This window comes from Athene cunicularia (assembly GCF_003259725.1).
Source record: "Athene cunicularia isolate RWA chromosome 7 unlocalized genomic scaffold, athCun1 chr7_part1, whole genome shotgun sequence".
Lineage (NCBI taxonomy): Eukaryota > Metazoa > Chordata > Aves > Strigiformes > Strigidae > Athene > Athene cunicularia.
The window spans coordinates 10,261,986-10,280,021 of NW_020799107.1; the positions used below are offsets into that span (position 1 = coordinate 10,261,986).

Genomic DNA, 18,036 nt, shown 5'->3' on the forward strand with positions numbered 1-18,036 from the left:
ATTTGTCCTGATAAAGTTTGCCTAAAGGGAGGAACAAAGCTAACCAAATCTCCATATTCTTGAAAAGTTTAATGGGTATGTAAATAAATGCAAGTTTCTTCCATCAACATTTTTATGACCCTCGAAGTATAGAAAGACCAACACCTGTCCACATATCAAACTAACTTCCCTCCCCTTCAAAGAGAATATGGATTTTGTAAGGAGCAGGTTGTCAACAAAAGCATAATTTGGATTTATAAATCTACTTATTGTCAGTTCCTAGAGATTTTAACCCAGGGGTGGTAGTCCTTTGTCCTTCCCAGTCTTAGCAGCTAGAGCTGCTCAAAGCCGAGGCAGACAGGGAAAAGACACATCAAGAAAGTATAGAAGCAACTAGAAAATTTAAGGAATTTCCTTCCCCTCAACACAGAAATCCTTTTAGTTGCTAACTAAGTACTTGTCAGGGTGAATGACTAACAGCAAAGAATATTTCATATATCATCTGGAAAGAGTCAAGCCCCTGAGATCTCATTATCAGAACCAAGTGCCCCAGCTGACATGAATTATTTACTGCAAACCAGTGCTTTTGATTATGCACATGCATTATATGCTGAAGGTGCATCTGTGCCCCAGTTTTAAAACCACCAAGTGGAAACAAAGCCAGAAACTGAACTAAAACCTAACATTCATTCCACAAAACAAGATGATGCTCTTGGCTGATAAGCTGAAGAGTTTACCTATCACATGTGATAGTATACAGATGTTTTCAGTACAACCTGAAGGTAAGTTATAATAGGCTGGAGAATACATGCATTTTTCTTCCTTTTCTTTTGACAAACTGACAGAAAATAAAATTTTTCGTCTTAATCACATGTACCCAAAGCACAGGGTAATCTATTTCATTTATCTGAGTGACACACGGAGACATGAAAATACACTTGTTCTTGTTATGCTCATCTGTTTTAGGCTTGTTTCTATCCTCTACAGTGTGATTTCAGAAGAAAATCTATTACCTAAGACACACGGATAGCTTATGGACTGCAGCGTCAGAACTCCAACAGTGGGATTTCTCCCACCTCTGCTCCTCCTTCCCCCAACAGAAAGCAGCTGTAAGTGGGCTACCTGACCACAGTTTCATTAAAATAGGGTGAAGCCTCACTTGTTTCTCTAGGACCATACTATACACTCTAGGTTCATTTAACACCTCCATTTCATTAACACCAAAGTCAGATGTGTTCATACAGCATCTCAATGCCTGCGACAGCCATCAAGGTCACTGATGAAGAGGAACATGGTATCTTCCATTTTAGTCTAAACCTTATACAAAATCATTAGTTTCATGTAACAGAATTTAGAATATTTGTAACACTAGTCTGAAAAACAATCCAAATACATGCAAATACAACAGTCATTCCTGAATGGAGAACGGACGATTATCCTCACATCAATACTGGGGTGCTCATTCCCACCATTTTGTCAAGCTGATTTAAGATACTGTAAGTCAATTTTCACACATCCAAGCTGACTGATGAATATTTCTGAAGTTATGGCACTAAGTAAAAGACATGAGAACCAGTCCCTAACCAGAAGGCAGTACCTTCCTGCATCAAAACCTAGGACTTGGGAGGCAAATAGTCTTTTGAACAATTTGTAATGTTTGTTTTTTCAAAATCTTTCATATGTGCAACACAAAACCTTATTCCTATACAGGGAAAACTTCTTCACTGTCCTTATGCCCTTGTTTAGTAAACATCCCACTGCCCTGAAGGTAGAAGTCATGTACACATGTAATATATACACAAAGCAGCTCGGCCGACAACATCTATTTTAAAGCACAACTCCACACCATGAAGAGTTACAATATATTTGGTGTGTACACTTAAATTTGTTCCCTTTGTTCCTTACAGCAAATACGCAGATATTTTTTGGAGGGGTCACATGGAGGGAAAAGGGAAGCATGTGCTGGTCACACCACTGTTCAACCAGGTGGACCAGGAGAAACATCTGTTTACAGTAGCTCTTCAAAACTCCTTATCAACTTGAGATATTTACAGCCATAACACAGCACAGAGCAATTATGAAGCCAGTAAGGAATAGAAACATGTCCTCTAGGGATCTGTAAGCATCTTACATTGTTAATTTTAACCACCAAACTAGATATCTCACAGGGGATCTTTTAAAAGAAATGTGATTTAATGTCCACAAGCCCTTCTGAAAACCTTCCTACAGGCTGAAAATATCAGCCAAAGAGAAACAGGATATGCCCAGAGAAGAACACCTCAGGTTACCTCCTGTATGCAGTGAGCACGGGAGAATAAAGTCAGCACCTGAAAACAAACCAGTATTGACCTCTGCTATCTCACTTTCTAGATTTACAGTGTTAAGATTTATTTTCCCCTAAACTACACAAAACTACATTCATATGTCAAATAGACACAAAGAACATTCATGTGTGAACATAAGCATATTTTGTGTTTGCACCAACAGTTTTTAAAAAGTTACTTTGCTTAGGTCCCTGCTCTGCTGCCAAATATATTTCAAATTAGAAGTGCACTTGAGACAAATGCTAGTGACCCCACTCTCTGCTCAATTTGCCCTCCCTAAAGCTTGCAGTCTTCCAAATATTCTAATTCCCACCATTTACATCCTCGAGCCCCTCTGCAAAACACCAGTTTTCCCCTGAAAGCACCATACACCAAAGACCCTTCCCCTCACATTTTATATTACATCCTCTTTTGCAACAGTCACCAGTTGTCCTCTACAAGCTTTCTCCCTCAAAACAAAGGAGAAAGGGCCCTGCACATTCAGTTAACAATCCTTGCATACACAAGGTTTTAAAATCTGTGCATTTGGAAGGTACATTGCCACAATTGTTCTCATGTAATGCACTGCCTGTAGCTGTCCCGGCTATGCAAGCGAGAGAAGGGAACTATTGAGCTCAGCCCTTGCATCTGTACACGGCTGTATCTTTACAGTTAACTACTAGCCTTGTTTGAATCAAAGAGTATGGTTTTAAAATTCAAGTGACCATTTCAATGAGCTTCCCAGAATTATTTAGCAGTAATGAAAAATACAACTTGTTAACAAGCTTAGTTGGCCTCAGATTAATGGCCAACACCCCCCACATTTCTAACCTATTACAGGAAATTGTCAAACAGATTTAGCAAGTATTAAAAAGAGAATATATAAAAAGAGAATCTTACAGATAAAGTTACTGTTCACAGAAAATTTGAGAAGCTGAAGCAAGCATAAAGCATAGAAGTTAACATTATTTTGACTACATCAAAACCCAGTGCCGAAATAGATTTAGAATGAGGCAAGTTGGACACAAGTCCTCTCTTTAGCTGAACTGGCAGCACAAATTCAGAAACAGTTATAGTCACTGAGTTGTCAATTACAAGAGCATCAGCTCAAAGCCACAATGAATACAAGGTCTCCCCTTGACATAATCGAGGACTACTTTTTCCCTAACAGTATTAAAACTACTGTCCTGGTTTTGGCTGGGAGAGCTTCACCCCCACCCTGCCTTCCTTCTTAGTAGCTAAAAGTAATGCTGTATTTTGGATTCAATATGAGATTTGATACAAGAAAAATGTTGATAATGTGCTGATGGTTTCAGTTGTTGCTAAGAAATCAAGGACTTTTCAACTTCTCATGTCCTGCTAGTGCGCAGGTACACAAAAGGCTGGGGGGGAGCACAGCCAAAACAACACTCAAACTGGCCAATGGAATATTCCATATTGTGTAACATCATGCTCAGTATATAGATAAAGGTGGATTGGGAAGCTCACTCTGGCTTCTGGGATTGTTGTTTCAGGATTCTCTCTCCTCTGGGATCATTAGCCAGGAATGGGCTGGGCATCAGTCAGCAGGTGGTGACAGGTCACATGCATTACTCATTTGTACCTTTTATTATTATTATTATTACTATTATTATTATTATTATTACTACTACTACTTTAATTTTCTATCAATTATTACACTGTTTTTATCTCAACCTATGATCCTCCTTACCCCCCCCAAATGTCTCCCCCATCCCTTGGGGGTAGGGAAGTGTGAGCAGAGCAGCTGCGCAGTGTTTGGCTGATGGCCAGGTTTAAACCACAACACCTACTTATCCCTAAACATAAAACCTGAATTGACAAAACAGAAAAAGTTGACCTAATAAAACAAAAAAATCTGTTAGTCTGCAGTCAGAATTTATATGCCTTGCATCCTAATGCTTCAAGTCTGAATAATGTGATTTAGGAAATTTTTGTGGATTTAGCTCTATTGCTGTGCATACAGGCCAATAGAGTGCTAAAAGAAGAAAGACTTGGCATGGAAGACTTGAGAATCTCGTGTTATGTTTCTATGGCAACAGCATTCTTTTATTTCTGCCATTTAGATTTGTTTTATTTAGCTTCCTCAGTGACAAGTCACAAACCTTTAACTTGAGAAGTTCCTTGAGACATCCAGGATTTTAAGTGACTTCCACATTCCCAATCCTTAATTCTTTCCTTCAGAAATTCTCTCTCTACACTACCACGAGGTGTGAACCCTAGACTTTTTAATATTACTTTCACCATTAACCAAGCCATAGAAGACATTCTCGACTACCAATACATTTGCTTGTTCTAGACAGTTTTGGTAGAGCAATCCAGGATACCCACAGAATGCGAGCATTAACAACACCCTGACACGCACAGAAGTATCCTGAGAAGCATTCTGAAGTCAGAATTACATCTTTTCCTGTTGGGTTACAGTTATTTGCACAAACTAGTGACTTCAGATGCTATTTCTGTATCAGCAGCACGTATCAGGGCACTGTTTTCCTTATGGCCTTGCACGAACAAGCTTCTAGAAAGCTTGCAATTATTTTCACTGCTGTGAAACAGAATAGGAGAAATACAGATACATACCCATTTTTTTCTTAGGCACAAACTGTTTATATTAAATTAGTTTAATCCACAGCCAGTTCATAATTGCCATAAAGCAGTTCATCTTCAGTGGTAGCTTTCTACAAGGCCGTATGACATCCTATTTATGGCGAATTCTACTTTTGCCTATAAGGAAAAAAGGAGTTAGTGCCAATGCCTGTGAAACTTTTGATAGTTCTAGCAAAATGACATTTCCTCAGACATGCACTTTTTCTTTATATATAAAAAAAAAAGTATCTCTGAACTCACGCAGAAGCATGAGTTCTAACATATCTCACTAAGTTAAACTGGCCCGGGAATGTTCAAAAACATATTGCTCTCTTGCTGTCTGAAATCTCTAAATGCTGCTTTTGGTCATGGGGTTTGTTGTTTTCTTTAAACCTTGGCCTGTAAACTATACGTGTCAGTCATACATTCCATAACTCTTCTCATGGAAACAGTTTTAAAAGTTGGCAAGCAGGGATCTGAGCTCTCTCTCCAAAGCATTAACTGAGCATGAGGCTGAAGCCCTGAAACAGATATTTACTTAATACCATTACTTTGATACCTCTTTGTAACCTACTAATTAAAACAAGTGACTGAAAGATTCAGGCAGGTAGCAAGACTGGGTGAACATGGAAGTCTCAGCATTTCAAATCAAAAGCCATCAGCACAGCACACAAAAGAGTCACGATGTATTGAGTTGCCCTAATGTCCTTTGAAAGCCTACACAAAACTACACAACTTAAAATTGTTCACTTACAGAACTGATTGCCAGTATTTCTTGAGATATAAAGCAGCTATAGGAAATGCAACATGCAAACTTATTTTATAGGGTCATACTCAAAACTGACTTAAACAGTCCTGATGCTCTTTCAGAAAGTGGCAGCACTACAATGCCATAATTGCTATAATCTGCTAGATTAATCATGTCTATCAAAGGAAGGGGGTTATAATTTGCAGGTTCTGAAGTTAACAGAACAACTTTATACTGTAAACAAGTCTGAGTCTTGTCTCATGAGATCAACCTTGACACAACTCAGACATGCACCCTAAAAGCCTGGATTAGAGCTAAACCAGTTCCCTTATCTAATTAAAAAAAAAAAAAAACCCACACAAAAACCACAGGATTAAGTGCTATAAACCAAAAGGCAAACTAGAAAACTGCTGTAGGACAATCAACTCTCATCATGACTAGTACTGTTAGAAGAGCCCCAAAACACTCTTACAGAATACTAATTACTTGCATAAACCATGAAAAATCCACATGATGCAGAAATACTTACACAGTAGGCTTTTCGAGTTTGGGTCCTATTAAAAACAGGCCTTCTTAATTTCTTCTGCAAGTCCCATGAAATGCAGAAACAACCCACCAGTTCTCATTTCTGCTACATATCACTTAGGTTTTATTCCATCTTCAAAAGACTGAAGAATCTAGTTTGACTTGCATATCTCATTACCTCCATCTACTGGTAAGAGTTTCTGCTTGTAAAAAAAAAAAAAAAAAAGCACACCACCAAACCACACTCTTCCATTGCACATACTTCATCATTTTAAAAATAAATTTTATTTCAGTAATATTGATGAATTAAGAGGGAAGAATACAAACAATTCAACTGAAAAAACCCGAAGGTACAGACTAGCTGATACACCCCACACCACCATTTTCTGATGTCTAGAATTTATTAACCCCTACTACCAGTATAAGAAATTTGCCTTTAGATTGAAAGCAGCAGGAGTCAAGTGAGAGGCATGTTCTCTTATTTGTTTCCAGTCTAAAAGTCAATTGGAGATATCAGTGTGAATTACCATTACGCTTCACAGCCTTTACTGGTAACATATTAGACATGTTTCTCCCCATGCAGTATCACTTATACCTCAGTTCCTTCTTAAACAGGAAAGCATCATTGGCCTTCAGAGTTCCTACAATTTGTTTTCCATTGTCATCCACATACGGTTTGCATTATGGAAATTACTCAGAACTTAATTCTTTTAGTTCTGGATGTGACATTTCCTCAACTGATGAATAAATCACACATTAAATGAAACAAAGCATGCTAATGGGCTTCAGTAGTCTCATACTAGAAATAACTAGTCAGGGTAGCTACTTGTCAGCACAGCTAGTTACATTTCTCAGCTCTGTTACTGGGCACTGAATGCAATAGACAACTTCACAACCATGACATAAGAATAAGACATTGCGTTATATTTTTAATAATAATCAGGCAAGTATCATTGTATTTTTTGTTTAATTCAAAACCCAGGTTAAGTTGTAAACTGCTGTTCCCAGTGCCTTCCTTACTTTATCGAATGTTTCCACTCATTCCTAAGCATGTGTTATGACAGACAGCTAAGCAAAGCTTTAAAATTTTCATCAGTCAACATACTTACTACAAAGTGTCACCTCTAAGAAGCAACAACAACTTCTATTTCAAAAAATTCCTAGCATCTTTGCTGGACTAGCACAAACATACAAGCTCCCCAAAGACAAGCACACCTTGCAGCCATACTTCCTTCACACATCTACAACACACTCAGCCATGCTTCTCCTGCAAACCAGCTCTTTAGGAGTTAAAAGTTAACAAGAAACTAGATATTCCACTACAAATCAGTCACATAAAATATATTTTTAGCACTAAATGAGACTGGTATTCTCCAAAATCTTGCTTCTCCTACGTTAATTCATATGTGCCTGGAAACTTTCCTTATATTCAGCTGTTCTTTTTAAAGAATTATCTTATTTTAAAACATAATAACTTTTTGTTCTAATAAAAAAAAAAAAGATATATGCTCTTTTTTTTCCCCCAATACTTTTACGTAATTTATTCTACTCTTTCCCATACTCAACTCTCATAGTTGTCAGTAACCAGAAGGGGGCAACATTTTAAATAGCATGTAAAAACAATACCAATTTTATCAATTGTCAAGCTGTTTGACATGCTTATTCTTCCCAAGTAAAAATTACCATGTTGTCTCAGAGCTCCTCTTTTGTTAATAATAAAAAGAAAATTACCATTTCTTCTTTCTACTTATAGATCCAAGAATTTCAATAAGTGATTTGATCGGAAAACTTCTATTAAGCAAGGAATTAAGTATTTCACCACCAGCACCACAGTGTGCTATGATGCTTCAGTCCAAGCACAGTGACTGCTCTGTAGAAACACTACTATTAATTTGGAGGAAATGACTGCATTCATTATTTCATGCACTGAATTTAAGTTCAAAAATGAGATCTTTTGTGGAGCGTTTCAGATTATTTACCAAAGTTCCTAAATTAAACTCAGTTAGCATAGCTACCCCAGAATAAGATTTTTCATGCAACATGCTTAACTTTCACACATGATGATCCACTTATGACAAGGGGAATGCAAAACCTTTTAATCTCATGATAAATATAATTGACTAGCTATTCTTTGAAATCAAGCAAGTAAAATGTGCTCGGATCCATCCATTTCAAGAGAGCACTGTTCACTGATCCACAAGCAGAGTCATAAAATTCTCTAAGAGACTGCTGCTATGGTGATGTCTCTTCAAGAATGAACAATGTCCAAAAAAATCTGTGGAGAACCACCGCAAAAAACTCCTCCAGCTTTTAAATAGTCAATTTCAATTTGGAGAGCAGGGAAGAAATGTTACCGTACTGGAAAAATCTACAGGAGAGTAAAATCTGAATGCTATCAAAGAAAGTTTAACCTGGGAGTCACCTAAAAGTTTTATTTTTTCTAACATGGATTCTAACAGGCTGCATTAATTGCATTTAAAAAAAATAAAATAAAGTTTTGCCTTTTTAAGCAAGCCCATTAGTGGGGTTCACTCACTGAATATTTCACTTACAATACAAAGAAAACATGATAAATGGTAGCAAGAAGCTTGAAATGGACCATATGTGCTAGACACACTGGAAGGAAAGAATACTGTTGTTAAAAGTCTGATTATTATTTTTAGCTGCTCCTCAAAGCCTGGCACTGCTTACACCTGAGAATGAACTTGCACCTATGAGCTTGTTCATACAGTGCTATGCTTCATCAAATCAGCTCTAAATGATCTATTAAAAAAAAACAACAACCTAGCTTCAGGTTTCACGTTGACATGCCAGCACAGCACCATTGAGGTTGGGACTAGATGTAACAAAGAACACAGCAAAGCAGCAGGGTGAAGCAAAATACACATTGCTCAAGGCTCACGGGAAACCTGCAGGCCAAGAGAAAATTGATTCATCACCTGGAATTGGCACCTTTTCTAACCAAGTATCTGAAGGCATTCAGTAGGGCTAAAGCTTGTCCGATAATAGCATAAGTAGTATTTTGAACTTGGATTGATCTGGGTGTGAGGATGCAAGGGCATCATGCTTGGCATTCTCATACGGTATCAGAATCTTTCAAGATTTTAGCCCAGTTTCCATGAGAACTAAGCACTTACTACATAAATCAGACTTATTTAAATTCTCCACAGTTATATTGATGCAGTGAGTTTTAAAACCCAATTAAATATTTTTTAAGGTATGCCATAAAAAACAAATTTCACTTCATAATTGAGGAGGTTCACTTAGGGGAAAATTTAAAATTTCGTAACAGAAAAGTAGATCAAAAAAAGCTGAAAATTAAGTTGTAGAAGCTGAAGTGGAAAGGCCACACTAATTTCCTAATGCTCATTTAGATGCTTAGTCCCCATCTCATTTATCCCCCTAATCTATTAAGAAGCTCCAGATACAAACTATCCTTTTACAGCTCAGCATTATGTCAACTTATCAATACCAAGAGTTGAGGACATGAAGTTTCACATTTTTTTTCCATTATGTCTGGATAAGCCACCCCTTAAGGCCAATTAAGCAAGCTGCTCTTTTAGGGATGGAAAATCGTGACTCAAGATCAAACAGCTCAGTTTTGTATTTTTATGATGGCCCTCAGATGTTTTGCCAGAATTGCACTTCCTGTGCAGAAGCTGATTTAAGCAAAACATTCACACAGACTTAAAATTTACAAGGCAAGTGCTTATTAATAAAAAAGCTTATAATTTTTCTTATTCTAAAAAAGTAAATACGTAATTATTTCTACAATCCTATATGAACTGACTGCTGAACTATATTTATTTTTAGCATAAGTAACACCTCAGAGAGGTATGAGAAGTATCTGCCTCACTTCAAACACTACTCAACAGCTTCATTATATTGATGTCCCTCACTCATTTTTTACTCCTTAGGGCTTCTCCTGCAACCATCAATCTTTCAATAATCAAAAAAGCAGTTCTGTAAATATTCTATCAGATAGAAATCCTGATAAAGAGAGGCTTTCATTAATTTGAAAAAATCATTTTGTATTCTTTACTCTTCTACCAGGACTGTATATTGTTCTTCATTATTAAACTGAAGTACTGACATTGCATCATCTTCTGGTACTTTCAAAGAGGCAGTCATCATTCATTTAAAATAGAAGTCTACTAATAGTTAGCAATTGTTTTGATCATCATTACAACAACTAAGAAATAAATTTATCTGGTTAATTTCATCATTAAAATTAGTTTATCACAAAACTCAGCATCAACAGTTTAGGTCAGCTGCCACAATACGATCCTCCCTGGTTCTGTAAGCTCCCAGCTGGGTCAACAGACACATTACAAACTAGAGCTTGAAAAGGTCAGCAGGGAGGGACTGCCTGTTCAAGCACTATTCCTTTAAGTTTCTGACTAAATCCTGACTTCGCTATTAAAAATTCTCAGGGGAACCTAAGTGCTATTTTATAGTATTTTAATCATTGACTTACATATTCTTTAATATAGATTGTCCCTAATAACGCATACTTTTTTCCCCTAAGAAGTACACTCTTAACACGTTGGGAGTTCATGATCAGAACTTGGACTTTTCTTCTGTTATACGTAACACATACCTTATTATAAATCTCTTTGCCTACTCTATAGTATACCCACTCTTCTGATTAGAGAAAACTAACTATGTTTAAGAGTATTTTCCGTGAAGCTCGGATGACACACCAAAACTGAGACCTTCAAGGCCTAGAGCCAAATATAAAAGATTGTGATAGTTTAGACCCTGCTGGGACCGGAGACCACATTGCCGCTGTCCTTCCCCCACCCTCGGATCGAGTAGGGCTCAGACCCCAGGTTAAAATAAGGAGAAATTTAATACAACTGTGTAATAAACAATCTGAACAACAATAGCAATAATAACAACAATAAACTAATAACAGTAAACAAGACAAAAGATATACAGGGAAATACCACAGTGAACACAGTCAGCCTGCCACGTGTGCTTCCCGCGTCAAAAGCCACAAAGGGAAGCTTCCCACGCTGCGGCTCTGGACCTGACATCAGCATGGTATGAATAACCGGGCTGGAGATCCCTTCCCCCTCTCTGCTGGGGAAACTTAACCCCATCCTATCTAAACCAGGACAAGGGTTACGGGATTCCTACCTCCTGGGTACCCATTAGCAAATTGCATTCTTCAACACCATGTTCCTGGAAGAAGATTTTTTTAACCTCACCTGCCAGTTATCTTCGGAGTTTCACCACACTGATACCACAGGAGACTTTCACCTGAATATGCTTCTGCTTTCATATGTCACCAGAAATAATTGTATCCTAGTTCCTCATGTACAAGCCAATTCTGCATGTACTAACATATCAATGATTAATGCTAATTAATTTGCTATATCCCTATTTATAGAAGGTCATACTCGAGGATACAGGAGTAAGTCTCCACAAAACTCAGTTGAAAATAGATGCATAAGCCCTTGTGTTCACTTTGTTCACTACATGATTAGCACAGATTCTGATAGTGGCAGTGGTAAATACTGTTTAGGCAAAGATTCTCAAACAAACATAGTTTTTCCCCATATAAGTGACAATTCACAACAGGAGTCTGTAGTTCACCTCCAGAGATCACAAACATCTATGTCTTCTCTTCTGAAGAGGTACAACCTACTAATCAGCAATGATCTGCCTGCAGCACAATATTTATCTTGTTCCTCTGTTCTCCAATAGACACTACTCACAAATATTGTCTAGTCAAAGAAAAAAATTCAGCATGACCATTCACTTGCCAATCTCCTTATAATAGGAATGAGTATTGCTAATCACAGCAGAAACAATCCTGCTCCACCAGTAAATGCTAAGTTTCATCTATATTCACACAAGCAATGGGAATTAAAAAAAAAAAAAGCTTGCTTACTAAAAATGCTTCTACAAACTGGAATGTTCTCTCATTAAAGAGCTCCTTCTCTAGTTTACTGCACAGTTCCCAGCACACAAGTAATTTCAATTAATCACTGAAGTCCCTGCAAAAATGAAATGCTCCAATTATTCTGAATAGCCTGAACATTCAGAATTTTATCAAAATGTGTCTTTCCCATTCCCAGAGTCAGGATGCTTTTAGCAGCTTGACAATATTACTTTGATACTGAAGAGCTGATAAAAACCTCAGTTCATTTCTAACTACTACTTATGACTGAGACCAAATGTTAAGGGGTGCTTCCGTTAAACTCTTTCCTAGCATGCATCCATCGCCTACAGAAAGCAAATGAAAACACCCTGCCCTATGAAATTGATATTTCAGTTCCTAGCACCTAAACTTCTGAAAGTTAAAAAACTCCTTAAAATAAGTTGATATCCATCACCTAAACCATGCTGTTGAATTTACTCACCAAAAAGATCTCTTGGCTACAAGAGACAAGCAGGCACCAGTGCTTCCTAGAGCTATATTGACAAGAAGTTGATGAACATCAAAAAAGTCTTATAGCCCCGTATCTCAGAGACTTTTATAAAAGCTGATACTGGATCGCATTATCTAGCTGCACTACCAAACACAGTAAGTACTATCAGCATGTGTTTATACTTACCAAGAGCCCAGCAAAGAACTGTTAACAGCTTAAGACTGTCAATGGGTTTAGTTCTACTTTTTTTTCTCCTGTAATTAATCATATACAACTAACATGTTTTGACTGGTATACCAAGCACATCTGAGTTAATATTGTGCAGAAGTTAATTAGTGATTACTGTCAATAGCAGAAAAACACAACAGTTTGGGGGTTGGATTTATTCAGGGGTTTTTTTGCTGTTGTTGGTTTTTAAAAGATGTTTCCATATTTTTTTCTTCACAAAAAGACTACTTGAAGCAAAAGCATAAAATTTTGTGTATTACCAGACCTCTCAGCAGACAACAAGCACTGCTCATGATCACTACCCTAGCATTTACATCTACCAGTTGCTGCTCGGATAACAACATGCGTGTTACAACTCACAAGAACTCCCAGAGAATGGAATTTCTTAGCATGGATACTGCTTAAAGGAAAAAAAAAAAACAAAAACAAACAAAAACCAGTTAAGATTCTGAAAGACAAAGAGCTCCTTGTTTTTTAGGCATACGGATGGAGTTTATTCATCATTAATGACAAACTTTCTATCACATCCCATCTTCATTATTATTCACTAATTTAAGCAAGCATTCAGACATTCAGAAAAATCTTCAGACATTAGTAAGTCTTAACTATTGCCACTATATTTAGAACTGCTGATATTTTCCATATAAAAGATTTCTAAAACTCTCTTCCCCAAAGGATCTTTACCAGACCCTCACATACACACACACTCCTCCCCAAAGGATCTTTACCAGGCACTCAGCTGACATTACCAAAGCTTGGCCTGAGGAGAAACAACCTGTTTTCACTACTCTCCATAACTGACTATGGAGAACTGCCATCACCAGCTACAGAATTAAGACTAACAAGATTTTGGGTAGTTAAAAGTTGGAAAATACAGCATCATATACATAGCGAGTATATACCATATAAAGTGCCAAAAATCCACATTCCCTGCAACCAAAACTCTACTGCATCTTGTGGCTACAGTATACACAAGATATCCCTAAGTAGGGTAGAAAAAAAAAACAAAAACAAAAAAAACCACCCCAAACCAAACAACTTTGAGAAGTTGGGATTTCACAATGTAAATTTTGTGGTGTTCTGAGCTCTCTTTTTGAGTAAAACAGCTCTCTGGAAACACTTCAGCAGATAGTGTATTTTCTCCTTTTACCAAACTTTATCCAAAAAAATTTATTCAGTAGGCTTCTATAGCTCTCTACTATCACATAAGCCTATTTTCCAAGTAGTTTTCACAATGTCAGGAGGAGAAATCAATTGTCAATAAACTTCCCTTTGCTGGAGAGTAAGGAAAGCAAAAGGTAAGCATGTCAACCAAGAAGCTTTAAAGGAGCCATAGACTGAAAACAAGTTCAAGTTTTCATGATTTTCTCAAACTAAAAGCATCAAGTTTTGAAACTTATTACAGACTCAGTATTCAATTCTGCTTGCACCTACTTGCATTGACAATCTTTTTATATATACAAGTCATGCTGAGGTGGTACTCAGAGGTTTTTGCTAAAGCATTAAAAATAACTTCTTTGGCAATAAGAATCCTAGCAGCATCTGGCAGTGAATCTCTACTTATCAATGCATTTATTCCAAGCATAAGCAAAACAAGCATCCTGTGAGAACATGATTCAGTTTCAGATCTACTGAAAAAGGTACAGAGGTAAAAGACATGAGAAGAAAACACTTTAAGTAAAACAGTTACAGAAAATGTAGTCTCTCAAAAGCTCTAATATAATAAGAAGATAAGGAATCCATCATCTCTTTCACTCATACCCTCTCTAAATGAGACTCAAATAGAGCAGGTCATGAATTTTCTGTAGGGAGAATTGTACAAGCCCATCAAATATTAAAAAGCACTGCAGATGTCTGCAGTCCTTTCTAAAAGCCTTATTCAGACAAGCAAAGAGGACACATGAATTAATTAACTGTTTCCAAACATTCCACTTCCACAAATCATTACCTTTCTTCAGATGTTTTTAACCGAAAATTAGTCTGTTCCTCTAGAGTTTTCAGTCCAGACACCCTTCCTAGCTATTAGCAGAGTGTTTGTTTATCCAGGCTTTCAAAAGACTTCACAGTAAGAAACTTACTGCTGTCTGCACAACTGTAAGCAATGGTAGTGTCCCACCGAAGCTTTTCTGAAAGTCTCCAACTCCAGACTACACATCAGCCACGTACTGAGGTTATCACTTCCACAAGTGAAAACTTAAATGCAAATTCCAGATTACATACACTGCATAAAGAGTCTCTTAAAAATTTCCAAGAATGCATATGAATCACTCCAACTTCTTCAATTACTGTATCTACCCCACAATACACTTAATGGGTTTTCTTCTATTCAATCTCTTTCTGCCAAACACATCTCCATTTTACAGTGGCACCAGCTGAATACCAACAGAGGTTACTGGAATTTATTCAGATATAGCTGCAAGGTACTCTAAAAAATTCTGAAAAGATGAATTTACTGTGTTCCAAGCAATCCTTCATTAGCTCATTACTTTAGAAAGAGGCATCTTATAACTGATTTTTAATAGGAAACGTGCTCAAAGACATTATTTTCAGAACACGAAACTATTCTGCAAGGTAGAAAATATCATACCTGTATTTGACATGTCATCTTCAAGCACCTTTGCAATGAATAACATCCTTCCCAGGAAAAGCAAGGTAAAGAAATCAGCTTGTGCACTACCTATATGCACATATGCTGGTCCAAAAACATCGTCAAAACTTTAAATTAACTTGTCAGAGAAGTTTAGAGCTCTTCAAAGTCACAACTTCAGCAATCCAAAGATATCAGCTCCTTTTACATTATACCAGGCAGTAATTCTTCCTTCTTGCATACAAGAGGAAGAATTCCCAGTCACCAGTTTCCACGCACAGCCCTGGCTGTGCAGGAGCAGCCTGCAACTGCCCTGCAGCCTCGCCGCGTGCCCACGTTTGGCTCTCCGATGAACTGACCTAGGAGGCTAGCAGCACAGCGCTTTCAGGTCGTGGCTGTTCAGGTGCTTCTGAAGACAGAACACCAGCTGCTACTGGAATCCACACGCTCAATATCCAGTGCCACTGATCAAGTCCCCCATGTAGCATCTCCTGTTTACCTAACACAACAGATTTATATTGCACTTGATACCTGCAGGTGAAAGACTGCCAGATATCAATTTTGTTCTTAGGCAGATAAGCAGGGTAAAAAATCCCTACCTTTATTTAGCATAACATTGCATGTTAGTTGTCACTACTTCAGACTCACTTCTAAAAGAGGCCGATTTAAGAAGCAGCCAACCATGTTAAAGTGCAGACCCTGTTCAAATTTTACCAGCACTACTGCAAAAAAGCAGCATTGCAAATGCACTGACCTCACACTGACTTTACACATAACTGTCATTGAAAATTGGCACTGACACTTTTGCGTCTAACAACATGAATTTGTTATTCATTGAACTGGTTTTCAATTAATCAGATTATCACTACAGCTGTGAAGATATAATCTTAGGAACCTTACTCTTGGACTGTGACCTACTGTTATCTCGTACTACCATAGAAATTTAATCTGTCAAACAATCCAGTACAAAGTCCACGTAATTATATCTGCTTAAGTACAAATCCATTCTTGGCAATAAGCTCTCCACAGGTCCTTTTTGTTCATATGTCGGTCAAGTTTCATTCAAGTAATTACAGCCTCTTTCTCACTAGAACAGCTACTGATATTTGCACCATCTCAAATTTCTGAAGCCCTAACTAGCCTAGTACTTCCAATTTAATGAACAATAAATTCAAGCAGGTACACAGAGTCAGCACCACTGTGGCTTGCTATGGAATAGCCAGGCTATACTAACTGTAATATGGATGTTTCATTAATATTCACCACTAATTGGTTCAGTTACACAATGCAGATGAAGCTAATTCATTTTATGTTTTGAAAGTTTTTCCACTTCCACCACCAGTACTTTGTCTTTCCTAGATGAAGAGAACTTTATCACTACTTCCATTTTTCTAGTTTTAGTCCTGACTCCTGTACATGCATCAGATGATTTAAAGTGGAACAGACAGGATCAGAAGCAGAGTACTAACTGCAAAGTGTTAGAGAGGCAGAGTATAACCTCAAGCAGAAATCACATTCTGATTCTTACAAAATCTGTTATCTAGGTCCCTTCTTTTATTCCCTTCTCCCTCTACTTCTTACCATGACTCCCACAAAAATTTCAGCTCAATTTAAAAAGCATACACATTGTACTTTAAAAACTAGTTCTGTAGTACATGGCAAGAAAGTAAAATTTTATTTCAGTTATAGTCACAAATAAGTGATCCACGTGTTTAAGTCAGAAAAATGAATACAAAGATCCCACATAATTTAGCCTTCTTTTTATTCGCTCAGATTACAAACGTCCCACAGATTCCAACACCACCACCATTACTCAGTAGTGCACTATGTCTTACTTGCAATCTCCATTCACAATATTTTAAGATATACTAACCAAGAAATACACTAATCACTTTCCACAAATTCCTGAAGCTTTAAGTATGAAGCATCTATAATAGTTTTACATTTGTTAGATAAAGTGAATAAGGAAATAATACAGTTCTTCAGTCTTTTTCCTCTCATACAGTTTCTACTTAGCCAGATATTAATGGTCGAGTTTGGTTTTTTAGTTTCTGTAGTATAAGAGTCATGTCAGGAGGTTTATTGAATATTTATTTCCAGCTGAAAGTGTGGCCAAAATGCTGTGGTTTTACCCATTTTAGGATTCTCAATTTACTCCTAAATTATGATCAATTTTCAACACTTTAGCAAGTATTACATAATGTATGTATTGCTTAAGATACTTTAAGCAGTCATGATCAACCACCTAAGATTTTATTCAGTTTTGTAATTATCTGAAGTGTAGGTCTACCTAGACCAAAACTCTATACATTTTTTCAGGTTATTGCTTTCCAAGTATCAGATTTCTTAGCATTAGTTGAGGAAGTTAATTCCTACTTGCTGGAATCTTTTCATAGTCAATTGTTACAGCATTATACTATTAGCCAACACAATGGAATTAAATCCTCATCATTGCTTAAAAGGCTTTTCCGTCATTATAACCTGATATATGTAATTCAACTATTACTCAGCACTGTACACTAACTGCTTCCGTCATTTGCTAGTTTTTGATGATGCAGCAGGGTGTTTGTTTGTTTAAGCTACAGGAAAAAAGCTGCAGGGCTAATCCTTCAGCAACAGCTTTAGTTCTTCTACACACCCCCATCCTTACAGCAAAGTTTTCAGTTTTTCATACACAAGAAA

General features: G+C 37.2%; 1 protein-coding gene across 7 annotated transcripts in view; it reads right to left on the minus strand.

Annotated features, from left to right (window-relative positions):
- AGAP1 (ArfGAP with GTPase domain, ankyrin repeat and PH domain 1) overlaps positions 1 to 15,415 on the minus strand; it is a 355,685-nt gene extending 340,270 nt beyond the window's left edge. For all 7 annotated transcript variants that reach the window (XM_026852146.1, XM_026852141.1, XM_026852139.1 and 4 more), the window contains exon 1: positions 15,355 to 15,415. In XM_026852146.1, coding sequence (XP_026707947.1) covers positions 15,355 to 15,400 — 46 coding nt within the window. In that variant the 5' untranslated portion in view covers positions 15,401 to 15,415. The remainder of the gene's footprint in view (positions 1 to 15,354) is intronic.
- Between the last annotated feature and the right edge of the window lie 2,621 nt (positions 15,416 to 18,036).